Source organism: Montipora foliosa, chromosome 1, assembly GCF_036669935.1.
Source record: "Montipora foliosa isolate CH-2021 chromosome 1, ASM3666993v2, whole genome shotgun sequence".
Classification (NCBI taxonomy): Eukaryota; Metazoa; Cnidaria; class Anthozoa; order Scleractinia; family Acroporidae; genus Montipora; species Montipora foliosa.
The window spans coordinates 45,021,072-45,048,355 of record NC_090869.1 but is presented as its reverse complement, the minus strand read 5'-3'; the positions used below and the strand labels follow the sequence as shown (position 1 = coordinate 45,048,355).

General features: G+C 34.0%; 1 protein-coding gene across 2 annotated transcripts in view; it reads right to left on the bottom strand.

Annotated features, from left to right (window-relative positions):
- The window catches only part of LOC137999489 (N6-adenosine-methyltransferase subunit METTL3-like), a 146,895-nt gene that overhangs the window by 18,635 nt on the left and 100,976 nt on the right, over positions 1–27,284 (bottom strand). Inside the window, exons 13-17 of one of the 2 annotated variants that reach the window (XM_068845261.1) lie at positions 9,642–9,722; positions 9,487–9,543; positions 3,572–3,664; positions 2,651–2,745; positions 2,251–2,289 (exon numbers count right to left, since the gene is read on the bottom strand). In XM_068845261.1, coding sequence (XP_068701362.1) covers positions 2,251–2,289; positions 2,651–2,745; positions 3,572–3,664; positions 9,487–9,543; positions 9,642–9,722 — 365 coding nt within the window. The remainder of the gene's footprint in view (positions 1–2,250; positions 2,290–2,650; positions 2,746–3,571; positions 3,665–9,486; positions 9,544–9,641; positions 9,723–27,284) is intronic. The other variant, XM_068845269.1, reaches the window with a different exon arrangement.

Sequence of the window (27,284 nt, the reverse complement as noted above, 5' to 3'; positions counted from 1 at the left end):
TGCTGTTTCAGCAAAAAGACTGTGGAATAGTACACCAATTGAAATTAGTTTGTTTGCCAAGATTTTTAACAAACAACGTTTGCATCATTTCATCATTTGATTGAATCTTGTATTATTTTAAGTGTTTATATATTTTAGCTTACAATATTTGTTAGATTGTAAATAGTTGTGTATTTTATGAGGGCCACAAGTTTATCAGTCTTTGGCTATTAAGTGCTACCCTCTTTAAATAAAGGCTTTACTTACTTACTAACGGTTGCAATTTTAAATTATTTAAATGAAGCCAACCCTAACAATTCATTGAAAGCTAACCTAATTAAAATGGGTGCTTTCACTTAAATCCGCAGATAAAACAATGACATTTAGTTGCAATTTCAACCACTGTAGGTCTAATTTATGACGAAAGGCTTGGTTACTAAGAATGGCATTGACTGTCAACGAACGGAAAGTAGCATCACCATGTTCGGTATGTTTGATACTGAAGTAGCCTTGACAGGTTCATTTGATTTGTCCACTAAGTGCATCAGACATCTGGCGTTGGTGACTTAAAGAAGCTGATTTGTGGCCGCTCAACTGCATTATGTAGTTTTCCGAATTGACGTTTTTCTTACGGAGTGGTCTGACAGCTTTATTTTCCCTGATTGAAGGCCAGCGGCAGAGAAAAAAAAGCTTTCCCAGCAGACTTTTGCCCAGTGGTAAATGCATACACCAGATTTGGTCGTCAACCCTTCATTTCTGCTTCACTGCTAAGTACAAGACATCTTCTGGCTTCTTCATGTTTATGCACGGTTTTGCAGAACTTCACCAGTAGTGAAGAATTTTGGACAGAAAGGTCGCTTGTGGCCAGTCTCATTTCTCCCTTGCCTTATTTTCGATCCTCTCTGTCTGCTAAACGAGGAGTGCTCAGTGTAGTGTCGTGGCTTGGAAAAGAACTGTAGTTATTGTCGTCAGTGATTATTGGGTGTAGCGCTGTTCTTTGGGAGTAATCTATGGTTTGTGAAGTATAAAGGCTTGAGAAAATTTCAAGTGGGTGGTGAACAGTGTATAACAAATGCATGTTTTTAGAGATCGTTGGCGGATTTGTATCGGATTCTACATGTGGCGACGAGGGTCCTTTTCCATGTGTAGATCTCCCCAGCGCAACTTTCTGGACTTATCTCTGGCTTGAAAGCCAAAAAGCAATGAAAGAAACCAGCAAAGGGTTGCTTGAAGAACCAGCGGATCATGGTCACCAAACTGGTTTCGAAGAGCTTTTCTCTTTTATTTTTCTGTTAACTGACGAGTGGCGTTTGGTTTGTGCCTGAAACCATTTTGAACGAGGCTCTGAGGTTTTGAGACGAGAACCTGACGGCTCCGGGAAAACTCGGAATCTTTAAAGATAGTGAAAGGCAACTTCTACTCTGAAATGCTATGGAAGCCTCTTTGAAATGACGTGAGTGAACTGTTGGCATCGTTCTCTTCGTTCCCTGGTATGTCCCATTTTTTTGCAGACAACGTTTTTGTTCTCTTGTTTTGTTAATTGTGAACAAAATTGCTTCAGAGCTTATAATTTGTCGGACTTGGTTTTCTTTTACGTATTGCTTGACTTTTGGGCCAAAATAAAATCTTCCATTTTATTCTTGATGCTCAGTGTTGCCTTCTTCTTCAGCTGCACTGTTACCATCAACAAAAAGGCTGTTCATCCTGCTTGTACTCAATGTTTCCATCACTGAAGCTAGTCATCATCACTTGCCATGAAAATTCCACGGCTGAAACAGGGTACTTCAAAGTCATCCGTCCATTTCTTGGCTTCGCTACAAAGCTTTCAAAAGATTTCGTCTTTGTCCGCCATCTTAAGTGACACAAACGCAGGATAATTCGGGACAATACCAGGTCCGGTACTGAGGAAATATCAACCCTTGTGGGACCAGAAATGAAGCAATGTGATTCGTTGATTTTAGTTATTGGCCATGGACCTGTTTTAGTCCCATAATAAATGACATCTATTTCCACTTTAAAGCTAAAATAAGGCCCATAAGGCCTCTAGTTGATTTTTATATTATGGCTTGAGACACCAATTTTTCGCATGTGTCACGTAGTAGAGGTTGTCAGCGAATCACTTTGCAGAGTTCCATATGGGTTTATCCAATATTACAATATGTTCTTCCTGTTTGTCTGTATGCCCACAACACGTCTCAGTCTAAAACAACTACATGCCATCTAGGAAAACAGAGGACGGAATAAGATTAACTAGCACACGGTTGCACTTACCCCCACAGCTTCAAACATTCACGACCCAATTCCATGGCACTGAAGAACAAATTACAAGTATAAACTAGCTACAGATGTGCTGTAACATGATACTTCACACTACGTGGTTATAAGCAACAAAGCTCTTCAGTGTTGCTGTTTTGCTAATTAGCCCCTTACACGAAAATAAGACTAAATGTGGTAATTCCCCAACATATTTGACGACGTTTTGGAGCTTGATATAAATTCCCTCGTATTATAAATAGAATCCGTTGAGGTAGAGGCTTCCCACAAGCTTTGCAGAGTCCAAAGAAATTGCAACACTCAGCAAGGAATGAGCTACCCTTTTACGCTCACTATAAAGGAACAAATTACGGCAAAAGAATACAAAACAAAGGCACATTAAGAGACACGTCCTTACCGTCCAGTTACCCAAAGAAATATGTATCCCTCGTCCTGAAGGGAGGGCACATCTAACTTGCGCATCTCGTCATCTGACATAGTACCATAAGGGAGCTATCAAATAAACAAGGAACATTAAAGTGCTACTACGATAAAAAAATCACTTCCTTTTTTTCTTCAGATTTGTGTGATTGCTTGACTATAAAAATCTCAAGCTTTGATTTTTATCCAAAGGTTGCTTACTTGAGTTTCAAATTTCACAGTCTGCCATTACTTACGTTCCAAATAGACCGATTGGACCTCAGAGGGTTGGATCTAGTGAAAAATTATTTACTCACTAGCTTAAAATTTCAGCGTGTAAACGCAACTTATTATTATGCAAAACAGCAGTTTTTAAACTCGTGTTTTGCACAAAGTCTAAGGCCTGTTTCAAAAGTCGAACTTTTCATGTGCCGAATCTAATGGAAATGAGCGAAAGCAACTGATTTTTCTCATTTGCATTAGATTCAGCACATGAAAAGTTCGACGTTTGAAACGGGTCTAAAAGCCTAAAACACCCATGCTGCATATTAATTCAGTTGCGTACAGACGCATTGCATTCTTAAACTATTGAGTCTTTGACGTAATTTTCTCCTGGATCCAACTCTCTCAAGATTTAAAGTTACTAATGGTGGACGATGAAATAGGAGAATTTCAGTTAAAATAAACAGGTGTCTTTTTTAAATCAGGGCTTAAAACTTGGGCTACTTAATGTTTAGCTAACATAGTTTTGAAATCAAAAGAAAAATAAAATTTGATTTTTCAGTCATAGTAGCACTTTAACTACTGGTTTTCCTTACTTATAAGAAAACAACTGTCAAATGCTATGAACTTCCTTGCAAAGAGGAAACTGGAGATAATCATGTGTGATTCTTGTTGCCCATGTAATAAAAGTCTGTACCTCCATATGGATATCCCACGGTGGATCAGCCATTACAACAGCAAACTTGCCCAAAACCGTCATATCAAAATACCTCATGTCACACTGAATCCACTGAAGAATCACCATAAAACAAATTATTCTGTGAGCAACGTACATGTAACTGCATTTTAAAAAGTTTTACTGCAACAACTGTGAATGTCATTGCTTCAAAAACGAAAAACTTCAGTACAGCTATCTCCTGTTTTGAAAGCTAAGCTACACAGGATCAGGATATGCCAACAAAAGACCTTAGGTTTGTTGACGGTGGCTCAAACCAGTTTCAACAACTTAGATAATCTGCAAGCTGGCGTACTCCTGTTCACACCCTCTCTATAGAAAAGTATCTTATGAGAGGGATTGACTCTTCCAACACTCTTTCACGTAATGGCAATGTTATGATACCAAATTTCTTAAGAAGATACACTCATTAATGTGATGTAATAGGTCACTGTGGAAACAAAAGAGTCATCTTAAAATGCCCTATATTTTGTATTTAAACGCTTATATCTCAAAAGCAAACTCGGTGACCCCCAATTCTTATTACTTGAAAGTCATTGGCAGGCTAAGATAACTGCAAAGTTTAAAAATACATTCTCTGGAGCGGATTGAGAGCAACCTTAAAATTGTTCAGTTGTGAAGGTGGCTATGAATCCACTGCAGATATTTTTTTTTACCTTGCAGGAAGTTCTGTCTCAGCCTTCTAATCATTTTCCAGCGAGTTTGTGTTTGAGATATAAGCGTTTGAACAAAATATAGTGATGTATTATGTCACATTAATGACCGCACCTTGTTGAGCTATTATAGGTGTTTCATTTGGTACCACAACATTGCCATTACGCAAAATAGTGTTGTAGAGTTAATCCTTCCAAATAGTACAGTCTGCTGAGACTGTCGAAATTTGTTTGAGCCTCCTTAACTCAAAACAAGCAACTTTTCTATTTAACTTGGGGTGTATTTACATGAGACCGGGACGAACTCAGACTGGCATGAGTTTGTATTGGCCTCCGTACATTTCTCTTTATGGGTTTACACGAGGCCAGCCTGACAATGAACTCTGACCGGTCTAACTTCGTCTTGGTTGCTGGACCGTGACGAGAAATTCTCGTACTGGTCTCATGAAAATGACAACAAATCTCAGACCGAGTCCAGAAATTTCGAGGATTGTCCAATACACCCAAACTGAGTCCGATGGACGAAGGCCATGGGCAACCAGACTCACCGGAAGTCAGTTTGCGAGAGACTTAGTAAATATACAGCAAAGTATAGTTGAGGAGGGGGTGGAAAATGTCGGCAAACGGACTCCATCGGATCCGATGGAGACGGGTTGCCGTGGCAAGAATCCATCGGACTGCCGCGAGTCAGTTCGCGAGAGACTTAGTAAATATACAGCAAAGTATAGTTGAGGAGGCAATGGGAAATGTCGGCAAACGTTCTCCATCGGATCCAATGGAGACGGGTACAGCAAAGTATAGTTGAGGAGGGGGTGGAAAATGTCAGCGAACAGACTCCATCGGATCCGATGGAGACGTGTTGCCGTGGCAAGAATCCATCGGACTGCCGCGAGTCAGTTCGCGAGAGACTTAGTAAATATACAGCAAAGTATAGTTGAGGAGACGATCGATACAATCATACATGTACTTTATTATTCAGGCGATTCAACCGAGTAGATTTTTAGCGAGTAATTGTGTGACCGAGTGAAAAGAAAACGTTCCATTTATCAAATATCCTAATTTTACTTCCAAAGGTTGACCATGGCTCACTTATGTCCAGAAATGCACGCGATGACAAAAATAGCAGATTTGGAGAAAGAGCTCCACGATTGACACAAGTTGGCAAAATTAGCGATTTGGGCGAAATTTTGCCAATTTCGTCAAATTAGTTCATCCATTGGTATTGACACCATTTGGGTTAACCTTGGCGATTTTGGCGATTTAGGCGATTTTGACAAAATCGGCAATTTTGGTATTGACACCAGTTCGGTGAGCATTGGCGGTTTTGGCGACTTTTGTGAATTTGACAATATCGGCAATTATAGCGATATTTCAAAAGTGCAAGCGCTCGTTTCAGTGATTAGGCCTAAGCACTATTGTAAAATTTTAGCTTTCATTTTACGGTTCGAAGAAAGGAGTCGTTTACTGATGACGCCTAAGCGCTCCTTTCAGTGATTAGGCCTAAGCACCCTCGTAAATTTTAGCTTTGATTTTGTGGTTCGGTTAACTACACCTATCACGAGATCGTCTTGCCCTTGAACAATTTCCATTCATCGACTACGGGATTGCGGACCGCGGTGGCTGCTCTTTATACTGCTTGCCCTTTAATAATTTTCAGTCATCAGCGTCACAAATTATTGCTGATTTTGGGGCTCATTTGTCGAAATTCAAGCACGCTTCCAACAGACCTTTTTAATTTCCTGTTTCACCCAGTTATTTCCGGTGCAACTGTTAAATGACATGAGGATTTGAAAAGGCTTTTCAGCTTTGTTTTCCCTCTCATCTAACACACTTGGTGGCTTCCGCTTCTCCACTTTTCATACAGAAATAATTTCTTCAGAGAAAAGTGGAGTGAAAATCACAAATTGTGCGAATAAATTACAAGAGAAAAAAAACCCTATCGGTGAAGTCAACGGCTTAACTGCAATACCCTGCCACCTCGAAGCTTTACTCTAAATTGCGTGGATACGCTGATACCGAGATACGCACTGGAGACACCGAGCTTAGTGGATACGCCAGGGCCACCCAACAAGAATATAGTTCAAAACCACTTAAACATAGCATTGTTAAACTTATTTTAGTATTTAAACGGTAGATATAGGCATATTTTTATCCCCCAAAAAATTTTCATCTGTTCGGATTTCCTAGCTAAAAGTCTAGTGATCTGAAAATTATAGGGATCAAAACGTACCTTTTCGAAAATTTTAGCCAGAAAAAAGGCTCCCGAAAATTCTAGGTGACCTTTTTAGGGTAAAAATCCGTTAAAAATGAGCAATTACACCATTTTTCAGATGTTCAAAAATCCTAGGAGAGGCAGGAAAGCAAGAAATTTTACAACAAATGTTCCGAAAATTATAAATCTCAAATCGTCTTCCAAACAGATATATTACGAAAATTGACGTTGGGTGCCCTGATACGCAGTATTTCTCCTTCCCGAGGCGCCAAACAAAAAGAGCGAAGGACCGTTGATGTATATGTATTTCTCGTTCATAAAGCACGATGATCGAGTGAAAAACAGTAATGTTTCTTAAAGCGCGATCAATCCCCTTGTTGATATGTATCTCTCGTTCTTATAGTGCATTGATCGAATCATTTTACAATTCAGTTAACTTTCATTTTACAGTTCGGTTAACTACAGGAAATAGCACTCAATTCCTGTTTAAGACTAAGCGCTCATTTCAGTGATTAGGCCTAAGCACTCTCGTAAAATTGTAGCTTTCATTTTGTGCTTCGGTTTACTACACTATTCACGAGTGCGTGTGAAGAAGAAAGCACTGCAGTACACTTAAATACACTTTTCACGAGATCTTGTGAGGAAGAAAGCACTCGTTTACTGATTACGCCGAAGCGCTCGCTTCCGTGATTAGTCCAAAGCACTCTCTTGAAATATTAGCTTTCATTTTGTTGTTCGGTTCACTACACTTTTCACGAGATCGTCTTGCCCTTGAACAATTTTCAGTCCTCGACTACGGTATTGCGGACCGCGATGGCAGTTCATTATAGCGATATTTCAAAAGTGTAAGCCCTCGTTTCAGTGATTAGGCCAAAGCACTATTGTAAAATTTTAGCTTTCATTTTACGGTTCGAGGAAAGCAGTCGTTTACTGATTACGCCTAAGCGCTCCTTTCAGTGATTAGGCCTAAGCACTCTCTGCTTTGTGCTTTACCTTGTTGGCGATTGTGGCAAAATTGTCATTTTCGCCATAGTTGCCAAATTCGCCAACATTTTCTCTTTTTTGGCCATTTTTGGTTGTTGCGTGCATTTCTGAACATATCTCCGATGGCTTCGGTGGTTCAGTGACATTGCAAGCGCACACCGAGCCGGATGTTCGGCGAACAAGTTCTTGCTGGGGTAGTAATAATTTTTTGGGTTTGTTAAACATCCTTCAATGTTGTTTTCACTTACTTATTTTCATAAATAAATAACGTATCAGTTATTCCGAATTAATAACAATTTCAATTAGGATATCAAATGGCAGTTTTAATCCAGGGAAAGGCGTTCAGATTATCTTTGTCTTCTACACTGATTTGACTGAACAGCTAATAATTTATTGTTGTCGGAGATTGTGTGAAAAGTGTAGTTGACCGAACCGCAAAATGAAAGCTAAACGTTTTCGAGAGTGCTTACTGGGGCCTAATAACTGAAAGGAGCGCTTAGGCTTAATCAGTAAACGAGTGCTTTCTTCTTCACATAATCTCGGGAAAAGTGTAGTTAACTGAACCGCAAAGTGAAAGCTAAAGAGCGATACCTGGTTTAGTCAAGTTTTCATGTCCATTTTTAATTCGTTTTGGAAAATGGGGGGAACGTTTTAGCTCACTTAAGGTGCTTGGATACGGTCGAGGTATAACGTGGTTACATGGTATTCATGGGGATTTGTTTTTGCTTAAATGAGTGCTTAGTATTTAAACTAGTGAATGGTAATCAGTGAAATCAACCAAGCCTAGTGTGCAGTTTAGACGTTCTGGAACTCACTTAGAGAGTCTGGCTATTCTAGAACTCTAGACATTCTAGAGCCCACAGAGGCTAACATATAACAATTGAGAATTCTAGAACTTAGAACTCTAGAAATCGGAACTCTAGAACTGCAAATTTTGACTTTAATCAGAACTTTAGAAGTTTGCACATACGACCATTTTACTAGTGCGCTTCTAGAATGATATAGAATTTTCTATAGAGCTCTTCAAACTAGAGCAGTTCTAGAATGCTATAGAACTTTCTAATGTCATAACCTTGACCATTCTATATTTCACATATAATCAATATAGAGCTCTTTTAACTAGAACAGTTCCAGAATGCTATAGAAGTTTCTAATGTCTTATGGAATTAATCACAATTTCAATTAGAAAAACAAATGAAAGTTTTCATCCAGGGAAAGGCTATCGTTCACGCAGAGTATCTTTGTCTTCGTCACTGAAATCAGTGGATTTGACTGAAAAGCTAATAATTTATTGTTGTCGGAGATTGGATGACAAGAATTTCTGTCGCAATCGGAAATTCAATGACCTGGATTTGTGAAAATCTTGTTCAGCTTCATGCTTTAAAGAACGAGGTATAGTGTGGAGTGCAATATTTCGTGATGTTGACTTTCGCCTCATGTCTTAAAGAACGACTAATGTTACATGTGTAGCGCGCTTGTATTGCCTCATGGCTTTAAGAACAACGTATATTTCACGTGTAGCGTGTGCTTGTTTCGCGTCATGGCTGAGACATATTTTCTGTCACGCGCGAACTGACTTCCGAGAGTCCGATTGACTCTTGCAAGGAAGAGCTGTCTCCATCGGATCCGATCGAGTCTGTTTGCCAACTTTTTCAACCCCCCTCACTCCTGTTAACCCTCACTGATGGGGGACCCACTGATCAAGCGCCATGCACCCAATTCCGGTTCCGGTCGCAATCGGACTCAATCCGCCTGCGAGTGAAGACAACCCGACTCAGGTCGAGTGTATTGGACATGTATGGAAATTTCAAGCCTTTATGCTTTAGAGTCAGTCATATATTTAATAGACAAAACATATCATTTCATCCCGAAACCAGGCACCAAGCATCTCTTCTTGGTTTCATGTACACGGCTACAGAAATTTCATATAACTACAAGTTTATACCGGTCCCAGTCTCATGTAAATACCCCTTTGGTTAACTCTACCTACAGTGTCTCAAACAAACAACATGTTTGACTCCAAATACCTGTGGGGGATACAGTATCACTCTGTTATCTCCCTCTGCTGTTTTTGTCAAAGATGTCTGTAGCAAGAAAACAGAAATAAAGTATATATGGGATCGACTTTGCTTTGAGGCTAATGTGAGTTTTGTGAGTAAGCAATACAGGTTGATCAACATACCTTTTCCTCTTTTTTCTTATCTTTTTCTTTATCTTCTTTGTTCATTTCAACATCACTGTAATCAACCTCATAGTGAACATACTACAACCAAGAGAAATATGTGACAGTTATGTCAAAACAAATACCAAGTAGATGACACCCACTTGAGTAAGCGCTTACAGAAAAAAAGAGCAAGAGCAGCGACCACTTTCAGAAGTACAGTTCTTAGATTTACTCACGTGATCAGCTAATGCAGGGTTCTTGTTAAGAGCCGGTAACCGGTTATTTTTACCAGCTGTTCAAGTAAATGTCACCGGCTGTTTCACTGAAATATTTACCGAAATTATCCAACAAATGTTCGTCTGTTCAAAGGTGAAATTACATTGCGTTTATGGGAAAATATTGCTTTCCCCCTCCAACTAATCCTGTGAAGATATCTGGCACATATTATCGCTTCGAAAATAAACCATTTATTAAAGCAATCCAGCTTGATTTTGCTCGAAACGAAGTCCGCCATGTTTCCTTCCCATTCCTCCCCCGGCCAGGGGAAACCCCACATAGCCATTATTAAACGTTTTGCAACATGGCATCCACGCGTGGAAAACGACAGAAAGGTCTTTCGGACTTTAGTTTTCAACCAAAGCGTCAGAAAAGCAGTGGTGAGTGAAAATCAATGAAATACATGTAGCATAACCTACTTTCCTTTCGCTGAGTATTAAATTAACTTAGCAGCCGCTGGCACGTGACAGCAATCGGTACGAATGTCAAGTTAGGACTTGAGCTCGCTAGCCTGTGCAGGGGCAGGTAACAAAGTTACCTACTATGTTTCGTTTTTTACCTCCTGTGCAAAAACTTAGCAAGAACCCTGTAATGTAATGTAATGTAATGGCTTTATTGGTACATCCAATTAAAATGGGTCTTCACATACCAATTACAATAAAATCTAATATAAGCAAATAAAATCTAAAAATAATAAGCATTTAAAAGTGATAAGAACATTACCATATTATTAAAAACTTAAAATGCATAGATCATCATTACACCTATTGAAAGTCAAAGGCTTAAAAATTCGTCAAGGGCACGTCCTTTGTAGCTGCCGCGTGTCTTAACCAAAACTGAAGAAAACATTTGTGTAAGACTGAAGTTCAATTCCCATTGGATCACTTAAGAATACTAACATAACTGCCGTAACATGACATCATGTGAAAAAGTGGCATTGCCATTAGTTTGTGATGCACAGTGACTACTGGAACCCTAACCTGCAATCAGGCTCCATTTACGTTACGCGAGGGGATGACGAAAAAAAAAGTCTGACCCAACACTTCCATGAGACGTCTTCTGCCAACTTGACATTTTTAAACTTTAACCAATGAAAATTATTTGTGCTACATGAAACTTGCGAGTTCTCCCCCATCAGGTGATGTGGAATGAAGAAAGCTCGGTCAGTATAAAACACGGACTGCGGACAGGGTATAAAACACGGACTGAATATAAAATGAGGAGTGAAGGTTGCAGACTAGGCACAAAACGAGGACTGAGTGAAAAAACACTCTGAAAAAAGCACGAAGCAACAAAATGGCGACAGGCTGAGGACAAGAATAGAACCATAGCGATAAATTGTGATCCTATAAGACACAGATTTTTTTTAGGCTGCTGAAAATGACGATCAGTGCTCAAGGGTTTAGTTGAAATTGCAACACGTTTTTATGTTGTATTTATCTCAGGTAAGAAAGGAAGTAAACAACTAGCAAGCAATTACCGTGCACTATCTTTAGGCGCTAACATCTCAAAGATTTTATCCAAGATAATTATCAGACGACTGAAGGAAGGCTATGAGGTAAACATACATCGAATGAACAGTTTGGGTTCAGACTGGGCAGATCTACAACTGATGGGGTATTTATCATGCGACAAGTGTTAAAGAACACTGAGGGAGTTGTATTTGCATTGTATATTGACTTAACTGCTGTATTTGATAAGGTACCGAGACACATAACATATGAAGTTGTGGCGATGTTACTGGCTTCTCCTTTGAAGCAGGAACTAGACAAGATGGTATAGAAAGCTGTACTGTATTTAATTGATTGGGTACTTAACGTCGCTGATCATGAAATTGATCAGCGTTTCCCCAATGGATGGGTTATTCAATACATTGTACATTGCAAGTTTGTCACCAGCCTAGAACTGGACACATGAATGGTACTGAAATGATTTAGATGGCTACTGTAGCAGAATGCAGATGATGTTGTAATCTTCTCAAAAGATCTTTCTGATCTACAGGTTACCCTAGATATAGTACAGAGATCTTGCTCTAGATATGGTCTACAGGTAAGGTTCAAGAAAACAAAAACACAAATTTTCAATGATTTAGAACTCAAGAACAAAATTGCTTACTGAACATTTCTGAAAACAAGACTGAGAATATTAAAAAATTAAAATACCTGGGCCATATGTTGTACAGTGACCAAAAAGACTCTTTTGCTGACAACAGAATTCTCAGTGCAACAGGTAAATTCTATGATCTAAAATACGTTCTAACTGATCATAAAGTATCCATGGAAACAAGAAAAAAATCTTAGAAGCCTGTGTAAAGTCCAGACTTGTTTACTGCACCGAAGCGCAACTACCAAATGACGACGAACTGAGGAAACTAGAATCAGGTTGGCACAGCCTCCTGAGAAGGATGGTAAAGAACAGATGGAAAAGGAAAAGCAATAGTGAAGGAGAAGATAAATTTACCTACCTCAAAATTTGCACATGGAGTTTATCTGTTCTGAATTTGTTTCACTCCTATCGGGTGTTTAATTGGATTTTAAGTCTACAACTGAAAAGCTGTTATGTTTTATACTTTCATTCATCCTACGTGATTATTTAAAGAGATGGTTCATTACTAATACTACACAGTTTTGTGAAAGTGAGAGAGTCATTTTGAACTGTTCAGATCGATACAAGTTTGCATTATATACAACTCCCTCATTTTTCTAAGGAAGGTTTTTTTGGCGAAGCTGTTGCCAATAGAGATCAACTATTTGAAATAACGCGTGAAAAAAATTAAACTTTCTAGGGATATGTTTCTGCTTCTGAAGAATTCTGAATGATGTTTACTCAATTGATCAGTGACAAAGCGCTTACCCTGGGTGCTATAGGAACTTCTTCTTCGAGATCGGAGAGAACGCTCAGTGATTCCAAATCAAAGATCCAGGAAGAAAAAAGCTACCTCTGGTCGCACAACCCCAGAGCCTCATTTCCATGTCATCAAATTGGGACAGAATTTGATCTAGTTCGCTGATTGGACATTACGTTTGAGGGAGTTTCTGATTAGACAAATAGAAAAGCCGGTCCTCAACAGCTGTTGTGACAAGCAGCGTGGCGTGTCTTTGACCAGAGAGGAAAAGGCTAAACTGTTCTGATGGTCAGTGTGCTGTTTCAGTGCCTTCACGTGTCATTACGGCTTTGACAACTTATTTTGCTTATCGATTTGAGCATGAGAGATCTTGTAGATACTCAAGCTCGTTTGAGTGGTTGGGGGAACTAACTAAAAAAGGTGAACTCGTCAACATGTGTTGCAACTGTCTCCAGGAAAGGAGGACTTACGGACGGAAAATGGTAAGGACAGACAATTTTCTCAAACGTTAAAGTCTTTCATTCTGCACTTTGGGCAGTGATCTCAGTTCAACTATAAAGTTTCGCTCTGAGGGAAAAAAAACTTTCATAAAATAAATCAATCTTACCCACTTAAGATCAATACAACATCGTTAAAATTGCTCCAAAATTATTAAAACTGTGGAAATGAATAGCCATAACTAGAATCACAACTTTCAGGAATGCTTGTTCGTAATGCGCTTCATTGCCTCTCATGGAACGCAGTCGCAGTTTTGGCGGCCAAAACTGGTTTGACGAAGAAATTTCAACTGTCTCTATGCATGGAAATGAGGTTCTGGGGTCGTGCAACCAGAGGTATTTTTGTGGTAGTGCACTTAGTATATTGTCATATTGAGTGAGAGAGAGCGACTGGAATAATTACCATAAAGCTCGCAATCAATACTTTGCACTTCTTAAATCTGCACGTGTGAATTATTGTTCAAACCTGATGGAACAGTGTGCAGGTGACTCTCGCAAGCTATTTCATGTGGTTAGCTCTTTATCCAGGGAACCACTTGAGATGGCTCCTCCAGAGAAGATGATCCCACTAAGCTAACAAATGAATTTGGAACCTTTTTTCTCAAAAAAATTGAAATCATAAAGAAAAATCTTGGCAAGTTTCAAGTTCAAGAGCCTCAACTTGTTGTTGTTACTCCTACGGAGAATCTGGAGAATTTTTTCCCCGCTATCAAAAGGAGAAGTGACTTAGATTATACTAGAATCCTCCAATGCCTCTTGTCGGTTGGATCCTATTCCTATGTGGCTAGTGAAGGCCTGTCTTGACTTCTTAGCGCCCTCTATCACTGAGATGGTTAATCTCTCTCTTCTCAGTGGTAACGTTCCAGAAAATTGGAAAACAGCTGTTGTTAGCCCTCCACTAAAAAAAACCTGGACTTTATTTGGTTTACAATAACTTCCGTCCAGTCAGTAATCTTCCATTCATTTCCAAGGTAGTGGAAAAGAATGCACATCAACAACTTCTCGTCCTCTGTTAGAAAAATGCCCCTCTACATAAGCTCCAGTCCAGTTTCCATGTTTCCAAGTATCACTCGACAGAGACTGCCCTATTAAAGGTTATCTTAATGAGTATGGATAATAAGGAAGTGACACTTCTTGTACTTTTGGACCTAAGTTCTGCTTTTGATACCATTGCACATTCCAATCTTCTGAATATTTTGCAACAGGATTTTGGAGTCCTTGGAACTACTTTAAATTGATTTGACTCGTTTCTGTCTGGTTGCAAACAACGTATCCTTATCGGTGATAAGACTTCTGACGACTTTAACCTAAACTGTGGAGTCCCTCAGGGCAGCTGTTTAGGGCCCTCTTATTTACTCTCTACATCCTTAACATTATTTCTCAGCACCTCCCTTCCGCTCATGGTTATGCTGGTGACACTCAGATAGTAAGTAGTACAGTAGTTGGGGCTACTAGCGCATTAATATGAAATTTGAATAAAACGAAGTTCAAACACGATTTTAACAAAGTGCAAAATTAACCAACTTGAAACAACAAGAATCTAATTAATATGCATAATATGCATGAAACTTGACCTTGGGATTTTGCGTTGAAATTTTAAACTAATTAATATGCATAAAAATTTTGCGTTGAAGTTAAATCTTAAAATCTAATCAAAAAATAATTCTATAGTCTTTTTCACAAATAGAGTGTGTTTTAATATTCGCATAATCAATCAAATGGAACATGGAAACAAAATGAAGGGTTTTTTCCCATGATTTTTTAACCAATCAGAAATGTACCCATAAATTTACCAGCTGATATTTTTTATCAGAAAAATTACCAGCTGATAAATTTTCTGATAATCTGGAGATGAATGAAGTGTGTTAAATATTCATATAATCAACATAGCGTGACATGCCCAGAAATTCATACGAATAAATTGGTTTTATGAGTAAGCTTTAAACAATAATATTTAAAAAAATTATTTTAGTATCTTAATATATAAATGTATTGTGAAAAATTACATTATGACCACTTGTTTTTAAAAGAATATGCCATATGTCCTTTTTGCTTTGTAAAAATACAATAAATAAATAAACAATAAAAATCACATTGTTGTGGGCAAGAAACTTCTGAAATAGATTATTAAATGATTTGTACTGTTTGTGGAATAATACATCATGAAATTTTTAAAAATAATTACATAGATTTTTATGAAAATATGTATAAAATTAGAAAAACATCAGTTTATATAAAAAAATACTTATTTGGAATGTATTAACAGATATAGAACTCAAAAACAAATTACCAATATCAATATCAAGAGATAATATAAACGGTGTTTCCAAGACAGTCGATTTAATAAACATGGTTTTACCACAAGTTATAAAGGCAAACTTATAGGACTGTTGTTATCATATGTCGCTGTCAGAGCCGCATACAATCTTCTTTGAATTTGGTTTGCAGTACTGTCAGGTTGCACTTGCAGAATTCATCGAATATAATGATATTCGTTTGACACTTTTTTTGTTGATTGTTTTAATATTATCATGTTTAAAGATTCAAATTTAACTGTCCTTGAAATAAATTCATTAGAATACACTGGAAACCCTTGTTTTTTAAAGTAAAATTCAACAACAACAGTATAATCTGAAGAAAAATTGTCTCTTATTAATTTAAAAAGGTTGATATCAAATTGTCCTTTATATTCAGAATTTTGATTTGACTTTTGTAATCAAAAAGCAAATGCTGTCTTTTTTAAATGAGGCATGTCTTCAAAATTCTTTACGAGATTAACACTGTTAATTCCAAAATCAGCACTAAATTCGCCACTAAATTTCATAACATATTGAAAAACATTTTCACGATTAGTATGTGATGTTATATGACTTTTGTTTAATTGTTTTAAATTTATTGAGTCAGTCTCTTGTCTTCCTTTTTGTAAATTAGTGATTTTGAAATTATTAAGATTTAAATTTCCTGTTAAAGGTGTTTTACCATTTTTTTTTTAAATATAAAATTTCACTAACATTTGTTACAGGTGATACGCTATTATTTAATTGCTGAAAATTAACAGCATCTACTTTTTACATTGATCAGTTTATTATTGTTAACGTTGAAATTATTAGTCATTACCACACTTCCATCTTTTTTAAGATATGGTGCTAAATCAATGGAACCACCTGCTTGAACTTTTTGATCAACATATGATTTATTTACAAGCTCATTTAAATCATTTGGTTTCCTATAACTCAGAATTTTGAAACCAGCCATATTAATGTCTTTATTTTCATCTAATTTTTGTTTAGTTTATCCTTTGCATATTTACGATTAACAGCAGAGGTGTCGTTACTAACGTTTTTAATTCCATAAATACTATTATCATTACATTGTAAATCACCGGTTAGGGTTCCTCCTGATAAATGAAGATAATTACTTAATTCGTTGCTTTGTTGAGAGAAATTTATTGCTTGACGTCCAGACAAAGCTTGTTTAACGTTATTAATGTTATGATTTTTCATATCAAGATTACTTGTCAAACCACTTTTTAAAATATAATTACTTAGCTCCGCTTTATCAGCTTTTAATGTCATCGAGTTATCAATGTAAAATTTTGTCGCTGCATCTTTATGATGAATAGGATCTTGTAAGCCGGTTATTTCTTTATTACCCATATCAATTGGATTCTGAGCTTCTATTTTACCATCATCAACATTAAGATCAAAATAACAAAACTCAAATTGAGAATGTGTTAAAGCATCATAAGTATTATATCTTCTATTACCAACATTTAAAATCCTTGTATTATCCATACTTAGCAATCCAGTCATTTTATCGCTTCCATCTTTTTTCAAATAATTAGTTAAATCAACTGGTTGGCTAGATGAACCACCATTTACCTTAACGTGATCGTATATCTGCTTTTTTGTTAAAGCATCACTATCATGTTGCCCTGGTTTTAAATTAGTTAATTTTTCATTGTCCATATCATAATTACCATCTATAGTCAGTTTAAAACCAACGCCTGGTATGCCTTCAATTATTTTTGTACTTGTTAATTCTAATAAGCCGTTGGAATAACTTATTTATATATAGTTAAATAGATTTTTCCATTGAAGTTTTAAGTTGTAAATTTTTTATGGCTTATCAATATAAATGAAGCTGTATGGATCCTTTGTTGCTTTTTCATATGCTTCTTTTGGAGTATTATTTTCACGGCAAATAAGTGATTTTTCATTAGTGCTTGGAAATTCATAAATGCAAAAATGTGAGCAGTTTAATACAATTGATTCAAATAAATAACACTGCAATTTTTATGTCTTCCACGTATAAAATAATCAATCAATGGCTTTTACTTTTTTCACAAACAAAATCATCAAATATAACCAGCTTTTGATTATCATCTGTAAATTCAGATACTGGTATAATTTGGTCGTTACATGCTTCAATTATATCATAACCAACGTCATTACTTATTTCTTCAAATATGTTCAATAAATTTTGCTATTTTGACTGTTCTAAGTTTTTAGCATACAAATAGATTTTGTAATAATAAAGAAAATTGTAAATCATATGCATTAATGTGTTTGTTTTTCCCGAACAGCTTGGGCCACAAATTAGCATTCAAAAGCACCTATTTGGCATAAAATCATATAACTGTTTATAATTTTCAACACTATAATCAGTCGAATTGTAATTTGGTATTCTCATTTATATCATATGGGTATATTATTTGTATAATTTATCTCGGAGTAATTGAGCATTATTCACTCCCTACGGGGTGAATAATTCTTGATCCAAACAAAACAAAACGGCCGGCGTAAACTCGCCAGCATTTATGAATCGGAAATATTGAGAATACAACATGATGCTGTGCTACAGAAGACAAAGAAGGCCACAAAATTTGGCCCGAAAGTTTTCAAAGGTAAGAGAAGAGTTCATACTTTTGCCAACCAGTGTTTGACTTTGTTTTTCCAGAAACTTTATTGCTGAAAATTAAACAATCTTCACAGCAACAATTTGTTTCACTCGGAGTAATTCTCTGTTGTAGGGCTGGTCGCCCACCAAAGCGAATTTCTTAGTGAAATCGAGGAATTAAAAACATGTTTCAGAAAGTTCCACATGGTTGCAAGGAAACAAGACGGGTCATTTTACAACAAACTAAAGCTCACCTCAATTAGAGCCACCATTTCATGTGGATCCTTTACCAACTGCACTTTCAATTTCCATTTCAAATGAACCTCAAAAACTTTGATCGAACGGTGAAAATGTTTTACCAAGCAGACTTTCGATTTAGATTGCTGATTTAAACGGTGCTAAATGACCACTTTGCTGTTTGTGAAGGTTACTTAGATTTGCCATGTTTGAAGCTTCTGTAAACAGTTTTGCGCATGCTTTGTGCCACTTGCAAGTTTTCCACGCATGAATTGAGATGCCAATTAAATCGACTTTGGATGGTTTTTTCTGCAATTGTTGTTGAGATCACTTCGTGAGTATATACTAAAACAATGATTCTTTTCAGTCTCGGTGAAAAGTGGCAGAATATTTACCTCGCCGCAAATATTCTACCACTATTCACCTCAATTTCAAAGAATAATTTGTTCATTAACATGATGTACAACACAACGTTGAACACTGTGTAAAAAGCTATCTTTTATATACGATTTCCCATTTTTATGTAACCAAATAATATAACAAATGAGTTTACTAAAATGGAAAGAACTTGCAAAAAGTATATCTGAATTAAGAGAAAAAATTAACACCGTAAGAAATGCTATTATTCAGCATGATTTGGGTCAAAAAACAAGTCAAGCATCCTTTTCAAAGGTGTTTAAACCAATAACGTGAAGTGCCAAATGATGGCATTGATATTGAAGATGAAGTTCCAGATATGAATCTTGGTGATTTATTTGAAGACCCAGCATTACCACAGCAAGAAAAACAAATTGTTTCTAAGCCTCCAACTTATAAAGAATCATTAAAAGATACATTGGAAGGTAAAAAACAAATAAGGATTGATCCTCAATATTTTCCTGAAACACAAGATCTTCCTCCCGAATATGAAGAAGAAGATGAAGTTGATTACGGATTAGATATGGATAATGAGGTATTGGATGATCTTGGAGTTCAAAATTATGATTCTGTTGAAAAGGTACTAAATCAACAAGAAATGACTCAACCAACAAAAGAACAAAAAATATCTAAGATTATTAATGATGCTAAAAAAAGAAGAAATCAATTAAAAGGGTATAAGTCTGCTATAACTAAAAAATTCAAAAGTGGTTCCCTTTCTGAAGCTGTGAGACAAATGGTAAATAAAAGAACAGACAATGCAAGAGTTACATTGAATGCATACATCAATCATTATGAAAATAAAGTCAAAACAATGAAAGGTTCTGGAATTCAAAAAAAGCAGAGAGGTGGAAATGTTGTATTATTCAATGATCCAAATCAGCTTATCAAAAAATTGGAATTGATTGTTGGTGAATTTTTAGCTGGTAATACAAGCATTGAAATGCGGAATATGGGTGTTTCTATATTAGACACATTGCTAAAAACATCAACAATTAATAAATCACAACATAACAAAGTCTATAAGAAGTATTTCAAAATTTACTGTAACAATATTGTATATACATGGATAGAGAAATTGTATTATCAAGCTATTCTGTTAAAGAAAAACCTTTTAATAAACCTGAAAATCTTGTTACAAAATTCACGAGACCAATAATTTTACCAAGTAATAATGAATATCAGATTGGTTTAAATAGAATTATTAATAAGAGTTTTACATGGTTTAATGTTAATCCAAGTTATAAAAATCAATCAACAGCATATAGCATCAATAATGGTTCAAACTTTCAAGATATCATGTTTCCAGCTGGTGTATGGAATCACAACGATTTTGATAATTATTTCAAACAAATAATAAAGAAAGACGGTATATCCTTTAAATTTAATGCAACAACATTCAGAGTCACAATTGTTTTGCCGACTCAAGTAAGACGATTTAACAAAATCAGATTGTAATGATCTCATAGGTTTTGACAAAAAAATATTAACAAGTGGTACACATGTTGGTACTAAAGTCTCTAATTTATCTCAAGATACTGACATATTAAATATCCATTGTGATTTGATTAATGATAGTTTAGTTGATGGTCAAGATACGGATATAAATTACAGTTTTAGTACAAGCGTTTTACAACCATCGCATTCATTTACACTAGAACCAGGAAGAATCACCTTTAATCCAATTAATAAAACTACCATTTCATCAATTAGAATGTTGGTAACAGATGAAAAACTAAGATTAGTAAATTTAAATGGAGCTGATGTATCATAATCACTGATTTTAAAAAGAGTAGAATAATATAACATAACAATATAATGAAACCATACGAATTCAAAAGATTTTATCATCCAAGAGTTAGAAAATTTGTATATAAACACAAAGGATCTGGTATAATTATTGATAACATTTTTAAACCTATGAAAGCGATTGCATCTTCAGTTTTCAAAAAAGTAGCTAAGGCTATGGCAAAAAGAGCATTAGAATCAGGAATTTCTCATGCTGGTGAAAAAATTGGAAAAAAGGTTGCTGAAAAATCTGGTGAATTAATTATGAGACAACTTTCTAAAATGAGGCAAAATTCATCAACAAAGCCAAAACAAGAAAGAATTATTCCTATTCAATCAATTAAAAAACAAGAAGAAGACACTAATATGATTTTAAATCGTTTAATATCAGGTAGTGGTATCAAAAGAAGACATTAAAATTATGTAATATAATAGTATAAAATGGCTTTTAGAACAAGTGAATATTTACAACGAAACGAGTATGTTCGTTTTCAATTAGATGATGTTATTCGAGCTCCTGGCAATAATCAACATCAAGAAAAAAAGGGATACAAATTCACAATAAATGATAGATCTTCATTTTTTGATTGGTATAATGGATACTTTGAAGTTCGTTTTCAGTTACAAAAAATAGCAGATTGAGCTGATTATGCAGCAGCTGATAGAATAACATTAATTAATGATTCCTATAGCCTTATGAAGCATCTTATGATTAAATCTGCAGGTAAAACAGTATATGATACTGATAATCTTCACAATGTAACTTTTGTGAAAAATCTTCTTGAATATTCAGATGATTATTCAAGATCTGTTGGCAAAAATAGTTTATGGTACCTTGATACAAATAATACTACCGCTAATAACAATATTGGTTTCGAGTCAAGAACATTGCTTTCTCAAGCTGTTAATAATGATAGAACAGGAGGTGCTAAACATATTAATGTTATTATTCCTTTGAATCGTTACAGCTTTTTTGAAGAATTAGAAAGTAAAATGCTAGTTCCAATGCAAATTCAATTTAATATTACTTCAAATGAAGATGGAGAATTGATTCACATGGCAAATGGTACTGATGCCGGAAGAATTGTAATTGACAAATTTGAATTATGGTTGCCAAAATTGATTCCAAAAGATAGTGTGTATTCAAATTTCATGAGCTCATTTATGAAAGAATCAAAATGGAAGTATTTAAGAGAATTATATGAAGTATGTCAACCAACACAAACTTCTGGTTATTTTCAAATATCAGCAAGTATTGATAATTAACAAATAAAGAAGCCTTCACTGTGCTCTGTTCTGTTGTAAAGCACACAGGAAGCGGCTAGAGCACGAAAGAAGTGTAGGGGAAACACGAGCCGATAGGCGAGTGTTTCTCCCTACTTCCTAAATTGGCAGCAACAGTTAGCAAAAACAATGGCATAAACCAATAAAAATAAAGTTTACTTGGTGGAATGTTATTGTTAATCATATTGATGAAATATGGGCTGCAGACTTAGTTGAAATGCAGAAATGTAGTAAATGGAACAAAGGATACAAATATCTTCTTATGCTGATAGATGTTTTTAGTAAATATGGATGGATTGTACCAATAAAAATAAACAAGGAGAAACCGTTAAAGAAGCATTTCAAAACATCTTCAAAAATGGTAGAAAACCAGAATATTTGTGGACTGATAAAGGAAGTGAGTTTTATAACAAACATGTAAAAGATCCCTTAGCTAACAATACAATAAAACTCTATTCAACAGAAAATGAAGAAAAATCATCAGTAGTCGAAAGATGGAATCGCACAATTAACAATAAAATGTGGAAACAGTTTACAGTTCAGGGCAATAAACAATATTTAGACTTTTTGTCTAAAATATTTAAAGAGTATAACAACACTAAACACAGTTCAATATAAATGTCACCAAGAGAAGCTTCAAATAAAAAGAATGAAGGAATAGTGTATTTCAATTTATACAGTGATATGGAGCAATTATCATCCAAACCAAAATTTAAAATTGGTGATAAGGTTAGGATGAGCAAATATAAAAGAAAAACATTTGATAAAGGTTATACTCCAAACTGGACTGAAGAAATATTCACAGTTGATAAAATACAATACAGTAATCCAATAACTTACAAAATAAAGGATCTCAACAATGAAGAGATACAAGGAAGTTTTTATGAGCCTGAATTAATAAAGCAAAACAAGATGTATTTAGAATTGATAAAGTTATAAAAAGAGATTATAAAAAGAAACAAGCTTTGGTAAAATGGAAAGGATATAGTGACGATTTTAACAGTTGGATACCAATGAAAGATTTGACAGATATATAAAAAATAAAATATATAGAATTATTTTCTGTATATATGATATAAAATGAGTTCTAAAAGTATTGATTTATATTCATCTAAATTTGAAAGTAATTTATCAAAGCGATAGTCAATTAGATCGATATGATTTAAATGACAGCTTTATTGATGATTCTCAATGTAGTTTTGATGTTAATTCAGATAACATTTATGAAACTGAAACAGAATCCTCTCAAGAAATATAAAAAATCTAATGTTAATATATAAATGAAAATTTTAAAACAAATCATAGGTTTATTAAGTAATTGTTGCTTAGCTTATGCTCGTGTTTTAAAAAGAAACAAAAAAAAAAGTTAAATTTAAAAAGAAGGTTGAAATTATTAATGTTTGAAATATATATTAAAATATTTTCTTTATTTATTGTATAAAATGTTAAATAAATACGATATTTTTTATAATAAGTTTATTTTGCTTCTACATCTTCTTTTTGAAAATAATAAAGATGAACTTGATTTAAAGTCATGTTTATATCGCTGTAAAAAATTTATTGATAACAATGATAATAATAAGGATGATAGCTATAAAACAAGAACAGAAACTGGCGATAGTGATAGTGATATTGATAGTTATAGCAATGATACTAATTATGAAAATTGGTATTGCACTTAATGTAAAAAAAAATTATAAATTAAGTGAAAAAATCATACATTTAAAATCAAAAAAACATATAGAAAATAAATGATCGTATTTATAATTTGAAAATAATTTTATTGACTTAAATACAACAAAGCATCAAATTAATTCATAACGCTAAAAATTTATTTAAACCAACGACTGATGATTCACAAAAACTTTATAAAAATGAAATGAATGAAAACAAATTAAGAGATTATGAAAATCTATTTGAACTCGTTCTAAGTGGACATATACTTTTGAATGATAATGAAGCTAATGATTTTTTAAATAATTTAGATGGTTACACTATTGAATTCTTGATTATAATGAGGTTCTTAAAATTGGGATTAATAATAAAAATTATAAACAACTTATTAAAATTTTAAGAATTGGTATGGATAAAAAAATTGATGCCGTAGTTAAAATTTAAAAAAAGAACAAAAGTTACAAGCAAAAAACAAAATTAATGAATACGACAATTTAATCAAACCCAATACAAAAATGATTTAGTTATTAAAAAAAGACAGACTAATAAATTAAATAAAAAATACAATGAACTGAAAAATTATTTTAACTCCGAAAAACAAAAGTTAAAAGATAAAAATATTTATGGATTTGGTATAAATTATTTTATCAAATTGAATATTAATAACAAAATTAATATTAAGGAAAATTATAATGAATTTTCAAAACAAGAACTTATTGATATAATCTTAGACAAAAATAAATTAATAAATATACTTCAAACAAATAAAAATCAAAACTCCACTCATCCAATACCAATTCCTAAACCACGCAAAAGTGTTAAACAAATGGTTAACAATTATGAAGACAATATAATTGAACCACCACTTGAATTTCGAGATGATTATAAACCAATTCCAGCTCCAAGAACTAAAAAACAGGTTATTAAAAAGCCTGTACAACTACCAAGAACTATAATAAAAGAAACAAACAAAGCTTTAAAAGGCTACACAACATCATATGAAATAAGCATTAAAAACAACAAAGACCTTTAATTCAATTGCAAAACACGAGAATGGATGTTAAAACATATTGAAAAAATTTTGAATAAAATGAAAGGACTAAAATTCATTGTAACATTGAAGATCACATTCGAAAAAAAAAAAAAAAACAGGTCATTAAGAAAAAACAATGAAATCAGCTTATTTTAACAGCATAGCACAAACAGTAATAAACAAAACTCAAATTGAACTAGCTTTAAAATTATCGAAACGACAAATATTAAACAAGGTAGCTCGATGGATTTCAGAAGGATCTGGTTGGACTATACAATTAGTTGATAATCATTATCTTAATGTTGTTAAAGGGGCTAGGTCACGCAATTTTAGGCAATTTTAGCACTGATCGAATGGTCATAGAATTAACTAAAATATCAAAATAACAGTTCAAAACTATAGAAGAACTCTAACAAAACACAGGGAAGAGGATTGAAATGGATTGAATTTGGGTAAATTTGAAAAACGTCAGCCCAACTTTTTTCAAATTTATATCAGTCTATATCAAAATGTCATTTACACAGCTGGAAAATCATTCTCAGTTGTTATGTGGCCGTGATTTTGCAAATGAAAGACTCTTGCTCTGCCAATTTGACGTTTGGAGCTCATAATGACCAAAATTAAACAAATTTCCCAAAAATAGCGTGACCTAGCCCCTTTAAATATGAACCTATGAAAGGATATAGCTATATTAAAATACCAAATGAATTATGTAATTATGTAATAGTTCAAAAGGATTGATAAACTTAAAAAACAACGATAATAAATGCTTTTTATGGGCTCATATAAGGCATCTTAATCCACAAAACAAAGATCCTCAAAGAATAAAAAAATGAGATAAAGCATTTATTCAAAATTTAGATAATCAAGGCATTGAATTTCCAGTAACTATTAAACAAATAAACAAAATTGAAAAACAAAACAGTGTTAACATCAATGTATTTGGTTATGAAAATAAACAACCTTTTCCTATTTATATATCAAAAGAAAAGTATGGAGATTGTAAGAATTTATTATTAATAACTGAAGAAACCAAAAACATTATGTACTTATCAAAGATTTCAATAAATTTATGTATAATCAAACAAAACATAAACAAAGAAAACACTTTTGCATGTATTGTTTGCAATGTTTCAGCTCTGAACAAGTTTTAACTAATCACAAAGAAATATGTCTGAAAAAGGTTCAAAAATAAAATTCACTAATTTTCATAAGCAACTACCTGTGCCGTTTGTGATATATGCTGATTTTGAAGCTCTAACAGAAAAAATACAAGCTTGTAAGCCTAACAATGATAAATGATAAATGATACACTGAAGCTTATCAAAAACATACAGATTGTGGCTATGGTTTTAAAGTTGTTTGTTGTTATGATGATAAATATAGCAAACCAGTTCATATTTATCGAGATAAAAATGCTGTATACAAAATTATGGAAAAAATGCTTGAAGAAGTTAAATATTGTAAAAATGTTATCAAGTACTAATTCAACAAGCCATTAAAAATGACAAAAGAAGATGAGGAAAACTTTAAAAAATCTGATGAATGCCACATTTGTAATAAAAAATATATTAACAAAGACATTATAGTAAGAGATCATTGTCATATCACTGGAAAATATAGAGGATCTTCTCATCAAGATTGTAATCTGAATTTTAGACTCACTGATAAAATACCAGTTATATTTCATAACCTTAGAGGTTACGATAGTCACTTTATACCGACAATATTGGTAAAATATCTAAAAATCACACTTACGAAAATAAGAAAGGAGAAAATGTCAAATGAACATTAATGCTATCTGTAATAATATGGAAAAATATATGGCTTTTATTCTTGGTAATCATTTAACATTTATTGACAGTTTTCAATTCATGAGGTCAAGCTTACAAAAATTGACAAATAATTTACCTGATGAAGCATTTAGATACACAAAAGAAGAATTTAAAAATGATTTTCAGCTTATGAAAAAAAAAGGAATTTATCCTTATGATTATATGGTTTCATTTGAAACGTTTAATGAAACTGAATTGCCAAAAAAAGATTTTTACAGCATATTAAAAGATGAAAATATATCAGATTATCAATACAACCATGCTAAAGAGGTATGGCATACCTTCAATTTAAAATCTATGGGTGAATATCACGACTTCTATCTCAAATCTGACATTCTGTTGTCGGCTGATGTTTTTGAAAACTTTCGAAAAACTTGTTTAAAATATTACAAGCTTAATCCTTCTTATTATTTTTCAAGCCCTGGTTTAAGTTGGGATTCTATGCTTAAAATGACTGATATTAAATTAGAACTTATAACGGATGTTGATCAATACTTGTTTACTGAACGAGCTTCTAAAGGAGGAGTAAGTTACATAGCTAATCAATATGAAAAAGCAAATAATAAATACATGAAAAAATATGATGACAAATTACCTTCAAAGTATATTATGTATTTACATGCTACAATTTATATGGTTCGTCTATGAGTCAATATTTACCAACAGGGAGCTTTAGACGGTTATCAGAAAAACAGATTAATAAGCTTGACCTAGCTAAATATAAAGATGACAGTAAAAAAGGATTGATTCTTGAAGTTGATCTCAAGTATCCCAAAAAATTACATGATTTGCATAAAAATTATCCTTTAGCTCCAGAAAAAATTAAAGTTGCTAGAAATGTTATCTGAATATGCAAAAACAATTTCTGAGAAATAT